Raw genomic sequence first — 7,354 nt, 5'->3', positions numbered from 1 at the left:
TGTCGTAATTTTTCTGATTATAAAATAAATAAAAATTATTACCTGAATAAAAAAATTTTCCCCCAAGAAAAAGTCGAAACATACTATACGCCCAGGACCCACCAAATAACCAACTAACCATCAACAACACCACTAACAACACCAACAGCAACAACACCACTAGAAATTCGACAACGGTATCAACAATAAGCACGGATAAACTGAACATTCACAGCAAACATCCGTCCAACGACGCATCGCCGCTGCAATCGTCGCCGCCGTCTTCGCGCCAAGGAACCACCGCCACCACCTACCACAACAAACCACACATCATTCAGACCAACTCCAACATGAGCAATGCTAGTTACAACAACAACAATACGTACAGTAATAATGATAGATTCGATAATCTTAACTCATCACAGGTTATTCTTGTTGTTGTTGTTATTATTATATTATTATTATATTATTGTTATTATTATTACTGTCATCATCAAAGGCCTTCGAATTTGGTTACCATGACACAATAGCAAAAATTCCTACTAATACCTCACGATATTTTTATTTATTATATTATTCCATATATTTATTCACTATTATTTATTTATTTAATATTTAGTAATTATCATTATAATTATTTATTATTTTATTATAACCATTTATGAATTATTCTCAAATTCACGATAATCTAAATCTAAAGGAGACGATTAACGCAAGCATTATGACGATAACGAGACCAGCTGTTGGAACGAATGGGATCACAGTATATTATTAGCGTCATTCAATCTTGCTTATCCATTTTATTTTTACTATGTTGAATAACAATAATAATAATTATATTTCATTATTATTTACATTTTTATTATCATTTTCAGTGCTGTTGTTAAATTGACTTTAACACGTTATTGTTGTAGTTTATTTATTATTTATTTATTTATGTCTACCGATCACCTAATTTTTTTTGTTTTAAAATTCAATTCTGATTGAGTGAATGATTGATTGATTGATCAATTGGTTAATTGATTGTGAACATAAACTGAGCTACTTAACGGCTATTCTTTTCTTGAACGTTCAACATTCATTCCTTTTCTCTCATCAAAACATTAACTTACATCATTCAAAAAAATGTTATGTATCATCATTATTATTTTAAACTTACAAAAAATTAAAATAAAGAGATCAGTTTAATCAAAGAGTAACTGAATCAATGACTATACAACCAAAGATTCGGAAAATTTCTAATAAAATTTCTAATAAATTTCTAATTCTTTTTGAACAACCTGCTGCATTCAGCGCATAGTAACTTCGATATTATCCAATCTTACTTCATATTTTCAGGATCAGTCGAGTGTCTGGACTTGAAAGAATAATAAATAAAATATAGATAACGACGAGGCAGAAATAATATTGAAGATATTAACTGAATTAATCCGGACGGGCGGGATTTACCATCATGCCCCAGCACGGCGTTTTAACCATACCATTATACCCCGTAACTAAATATTCGCGTTTATTAACTATTATAAATATTACCGTAACGAATTGCCTAATAAAAAAAAGATACGACAACAGATTCGCTTGAATCAAATTCAAAAACATGAAACTCAGAAGCAAGTGAACCCGACAGGCGCGTGGCTTATATTAGAGTTATTAGAGTTAAGTCAGTGAATAAATGAATGAATGACTGAGCAAATTAATAAAATAAACGTTAAAATTTAAATCTATGTGTGTATGTATAGTAAATATAAGCATTAATTATCTAGATATATGTAGCTTTTTGTTAAGTAAAACTAATTTTAATAACCCACATACGAATATGTCGATGAAAAAATATATTTTGGCAAATCGATGAAAACATAGTGCAGTTATAAACTAACAATAATTTTGTATGTGTTCGCTTGTGTTTCTTTGCGCGCGCGTGTGTGTGTACGTATTTGTGAGCGTGTGTTTGTGTGCGTGTGTGTGTGTAGGTACGTAACTGTATTTATATTTGTTACCAGTTGTGACGTGTTGTATATTCAACAGTTCTACAAATGTATATTCAAAAATTTTATAACAACATTGTAAACTGAGATTTACAGTTTACAATGTTTACAGTTACAGCAGACAGTAAACAGCCCACAAGTTCATCACATCTGTGTAAGGCAATGCTGTGTCCATGCCAATTTTAATGATGGGTGTTGAAATGGAACAATCTTTTAAACAAATTTTCTTCAAAAACAAGAGAAAAGATTTATTTACATATCTTATTTATTTACAAATCTTATTTATAAATAGAGGGATGAAAATAATTTTTAAAAAAAAATTATGTTTATTTAATTTAAAAACATTTTTAAACATATCAAAAACTAAATAGCTTAAATAAATAACCATGAAAAACATGTCAAAAATAGAAAAAAACAGATTCAGCATGCAAAAATCAATTCATCTTACAATAAACAATGAAAATAAATTACTTGTTAATTGATCAGTCAACTAATCAATCAACCATTCAATCAATGAATCAATCAATGAATCAATCTATAAACCCATCAATGAATCAATTGATTGATTAATCAGTCAGTTGGCCAGCTTGCCAACCAACTAACCAATCAACCAACCACCCAACCAATGATCCTATCAAATAATGAGCAGTCATCATTTAGTCATCGAATTCTGGAATGTCATCAAAGGAGTACCCTTCAGCGCCTTTCCAAGCTTTGTATGCAATGTACACATGGTAAGATCCAGGGATGAACATCAGGCTGCCTAATATTAGAAGGGGCCATGTCCTGTCAGAATACTGAAAATCAAAAAAATTAAAACACTGAAAAACTGAAGAAATTGTATATATTTGAATTCATCTGAAGTAAAATTTACTGTTTAAATAAAGAAAAAAACACGAATGAATGCCATACGTTAAACAAATGAATATCAATATCTGTTCAACATTTTAAAATGAAGAAAAATTTTCATTTACAATGATCTAACTAAATATAAAATGAAATTTATTATAAAAATAATAATAAAAAATGAATAAAAAACACAAACTTCTGCATTTATGTGTCCTGACAAAAGCAAGGACCCAATAAGTATGAGAAGAAAACCAAAGATAAATAAGACACATGCTAATGTTATGGCTTTGTATGGCACTTTTTCTGGAGGACCTTTAAACTGAAATGATGAAGAAATATATTAGCTTCTATTATTATGTATTCAAACTAACAAAAAAAATATTCTTTTTAGTTTAAATTAATTTTTTTAAATTAATACAACTGTGAATAAAGTAAAAAACTGACTATACTACACTATACCTAACATAACTCGAATTTTTTAAATCAAATCTGACTGAAAAACATGTGGTTAAATCAGCTAATTTCATTGACAATAATAAATAAATCTATTAATACTAGGTAGGGAAGAAATTTTTTAAATTATCATGATTATAAAAAATTTAAATTTAGTTAGTAAGTTAGAAGAAAAAGAAAATAATTAAAATTTGTAAATAAGATAAAGATTTACATTTAAATATTTAGTAAGTATGTTGTAACAAAGGTAAATTTTAACTAGTAAAATAAATGTTGTAAATGGTAAGCCATGGGTAAGGCATGTAAAATGTGTAAAAAAAAATAAAAAAAGTTTGTAAAGTAAATTAAATTGTAAATTAGTAAACCATCGTTTTTAATTTTAGTAGCACTCATAATATTTTAATTATTAAGTGAAGGGGATTATAATTTTTCTGCATCTGACAGAGTTTGATTTACAGAAGAAGAAAAAAAAGAGACTACCAAGTACCTGAAGATCATTGAAGCCATCATCGCTGGTCCTCTTCAGCCTGTGGTACTTTCCTTTGCTGTCCGTCGTTTCGTTTGTTCTTCTTTTCATAATATTTCAAAAATTTATTTATTAATTTAAAGACAGCCACCTAATTTAAAAAAAACTAAATAGCCGAAACTTATTCAATAAACAACGACGCACAATATCTCACAAACAAAAACGTTAATAAAGTTAGAACCAGAAAACATTTTTAACACATTTTAAAAATACGTATACACATATAATTAGAATATACATAAATATTTTTCTTGACCAACAAAGCTCAATCTGACACTGCCCTCCTACTTTTTTAGACATTTTTTTGTTAAAAAGTACACTTACTCCTCGTTCATGTGAATCCCCTAAAATTAAATAATTATGTAAATAAATTTGCCTTCTTCAAAAGTAATGACACCTGATTTCTTCCACCGAATTTTGCTCAAACTTACAATGCTGAAATTTATTCTTTTCATTTCTTGTTTTAGGTTTTCAAAATTTCCTGTCTGGTAGAACGTTCTACAGTTCCATGTTGCCACAGCAAAAGTTGTATTAAACTTGTAACTTTCATGTTTTTTGATTTGGTTTGTGGTTGTCGATGGTTTTCTTGGCAAAAGTTGTGAACAGAGAGCAGCGATTAAAGCTGGTAACAAGATGACTAGTTTTGTCGAAATAAAGAAAGATGTTACGCAAGGCTGTGTATTCTCTCCAGACCTGTTCCATCTCTATAGTGAGATCATCATGAGAATGATATTCTGGTGATACAGCTCTAACACACACCAGCACTATATAAAAACTTGTAATATCGCTTCATTTGACCATATTATCAAAAACAAAGCAGTCTCAATCACCTGTCTTGAATTTTGTATAAAATAATTAGGTAGGTTGATTTTAATTTAAATGAGTTTGAAAAATCACAAGCATATGAAAAAATATTCATTTTATAGAATAGAGTATTAATAATAATCATAACTTTTCGCAATAATTTCTTGTCTAGTTAGTGTCCTGTTTAACGATAAAAGATTTTGAAAAGCTTTTGCAATTCTCGCACTCTCGTCAAAGGCCAAAGCCCACGTTGAATCAGAAGGGATCATGGTTAGGTTACCAGCAGGCTCATTGGAAAATTTGGTTGGTCTCGGGCAGCCGTAGTGAGACTTGTCAGCAACACGCTTAACATAATTATTAAATTTTATATTTTCATGTATTCTGTTGCAAACCATGCACTCAAATTCACTGGAGTAATTGGAATGTCCTGATTTGTCGTTATGCCAGGATCGGTCCATCATTTCTTGAACCAGATGGCTGTTCGTGATTTTTGATTGCGTTTTGTGGATTAAATATTTCTCATATTCATCGTCGTTATCGCTAAGGTAAATTAGGTGATCAGCCAATTGTTTCACCGTTTCGTAATCTTTCACAAGAATGGCCGCTTTGTTATGTGGCATTAAATCCTTGGAAAATCATAATGTACAAATAAATTCAACGAAACAATAAACATAACTTTTTTGCTAAACTAAACTAAAAAAAATCAAAAGATAGAAAAGAAATTTTTTTTATTACATGGAAGTTTTAACATGATTAACAGGCACAACAATTGAAAAATCTGAAAATGAATGAAATGGAAAAAATGACTGAAATGTACTTTAATTCTATCGGATCCAAGCACTATGGGAACAGAACCAACTTCAATGGCTCTCCAGAATTTTTCAGTCGTGTAATCGCTGCAGAGAACATTTTCAGTAGCAAAGACAAATTTGTAGTAACTCAGAATTTCAAAGAAAGCATCATCGTTCATCCGCATGGGATCTGAAAGTCTTAACAAACATTTGTCACTATTATCTTGATGCACGTGTAAATATAAGGTAGTAAGTTGGTGTTATTTCAGAAAATGAAGCGACCGTAATGACAGGAAATTAGATATTAACTTTGATAAACCTTTCTGGGAGCTCCTTGTTGTGCAGGCAAGTGCCATAAGAATCTACTTGAATGTAGTTTTGTATCATAAGCATCAAGTTGTCTCGATCCGAAGGAACGTCGCAGTCACTGTGGATGTAGGCTACCAAGGAGAGTTTGCCCGACGATAACATTTCATTCTTTATTTCGGTGGCTTTGAAGAACTGATTTTTATTTAACGCACATCAAATTTAAATTTAAGTTCTAAATTAAGAAGAAATTAAAGCTAATTTTTTTTGTTCGAGGCATGCAATGTTTCCAAAAATATGATTTAGAAATTGGTTGTCATATCACTATATAATGTAATTTTACTTATCAATTAATTAAAAAAGATTATACCTTTTCAAAAAATTGAAAAGTTTGAATTATCATTCAAATGTACTTACTTTAGTACTCGTTATAGAGTCCAACGAATGCAAATGAAAGGTAGTTAAAGGCATGTCTGATTCTCTTCTGAAAGTACTGGTGTAGTTAAACATAGACAAGAATTCTTCATTCGAGAAGATGAACCTATTATTTTTGGGAGATTCTTCGTGGAATAAAGCCCAGTCGTGTAGTTTTGGTAATGGTAAATTTCCTAATTTCAGGTGAGTTCCGTAAAATAAAAATGCCTAAAAATATTTACATCAGTTAAATAATCAATAAATTTGCGTCGTAAATTTAATTTTTAAACACTTTGAGTTTGGCATGATGTTTAAATTTTCGTTTAATAGTGACAAAACATCTGTTTGGGCCACACTGCCTTAAAGAACCTTTATCACTTGTGAATGATGACCACCAAACTAAAACTGGATGCTCGATGCTGGAGTATAATTTCCGGTCATCTTTGTCCATAGTTTCATCGTGGATTTCTGCGTCTGGTTTGGTTGGTTTTGTTTGGAAAGTTATTGGCTAATTTTTGTTGAACTGACCGTTTTATGGATATGCATTTTAGATGTAGCATACCATTACAACAAAATTTGAGAAAAAGTTTACGTCTATATATATATTTTTTTAATATACAAACAATTGCCTACTATTTGAAAAGATATACGAAATTGTCAATCATTTACACACATTTACAATATGTTTGATCTAATCATCTGCTGCATTCAAAATTTTAAACAAATTACCATCCGTCATTTGCACATTTAACGCAACTTCGTATCGAAATGTTCCACAAACCTGTCACTGGCTCCTCTTCAAATCTTACAGTTGTTGTGTATCTACTTGAAAATAAAAAAACCATCTGGAAAGATGTTTTTTTTGATCGTTTCATTTTTTGATTGATTCATTTCCGTTAATTAACTAATGCCGTTGACGTAGTTAGTTTACAAATTTATTAAACTATTCATCAAAGATCTATGAAATGACATTTCTCTTTACTTTGATTTTTTTTAAGACTTCAAGAAGTTTTAGTTTGACTAAACGCTCATCAGCCATCCTATTACAGGGGTTTTAAACTACAGATCAAAAATTAAAACCAAAATGATAGTGGTTGAGTCGAAAAATTGTGGAAAGAAAAAAAAATTTGAATAAGCTTGTTTGGAAATGATTGTTGGCTGATTATTTGATTGTGTGAATTGACAATATGCCAATATCACGCATTTTCAAGTGATTTAATCCTATCTTTCGAGACATCAAAACATTG

The 7,354-nt window shown here is 30.1% G+C and overlaps 3 protein-coding genes across 3 annotated transcripts in view; 1 reads left to right on the top strand and 2 right to left on the bottom strand.

Annotated features, from left to right (window-relative positions):
• Positions 1 to 1,647, top strand: part of HELRODRAFT_193009 (hypothetical protein) — a gene marked incomplete at both ends in the record, with an annotated part of 10,364 nt that extends 8,717 nt beyond the window's left edge. The window contains 2 exons of the mRNA XM_009025334.1: positions 68 to 404; positions 1,540 to 1,647. Coding sequence (XP_009023582.1) covers positions 68 to 404; positions 1,540 to 1,647 — 445 coding nt within the window. The remainder of the gene's footprint in view (positions 1 to 67; positions 405 to 1,539) is intronic.
• Positions 1,648 to 2,620: 973 nt separating this feature from the next.
• Positions 2,621 to 3,843, bottom strand: HELRODRAFT_84739 (hypothetical protein; the record flags this gene model as incomplete). The annotated part of the gene is made up of 3 exons (XM_009025300.1): positions 2,621 to 2,761; positions 3,010 to 3,132; positions 3,754 to 3,843. The coding sequence occupies 3 exons, from the start codon at positions 3,841 to 3,843 to the stop codon at positions 2,621 to 2,623; spliced, it is 354 nt and encodes a 117-aa protein (XP_009023548.1).
• An 884-nt stretch (positions 3,844 to 4,727) lies between these two features.
• Positions 4,728 to 6,558, bottom strand: HELRODRAFT_84791 (hypothetical protein; the record flags this gene model as incomplete). Its single annotated transcript, XM_009025308.1, has 5 exons — positions 4,728 to 5,222; positions 5,414 to 5,585; positions 5,707 to 5,888; positions 6,111 to 6,335; positions 6,400 to 6,558. The coding sequence occupies 5 exons, from the start codon at positions 6,556 to 6,558 to the stop codon at positions 4,728 to 4,730; spliced, it is 1,233 nt and encodes a 410-aa protein (XP_009023556.1).
• Positions 6,559 to 7,354: the final 796 nt, after the last annotated feature.

The sequence above is a fragment of the Helobdella robusta genome (assembly GCF_000326865.2).
Source record: "Helobdella robusta unplaced genomic scaffold HELROscaffold_41, whole genome shotgun sequence".
Taxonomy (NCBI): Eukaryota; Metazoa; Annelida; class Clitellata; order Rhynchobdellida; family Glossiphoniidae; genus Helobdella; species Helobdella robusta.
The sequence above is the reverse complement of the archived record's forward strand: the minus strand, read 5'-3'. Positions and strand labels throughout refer to the sequence as shown.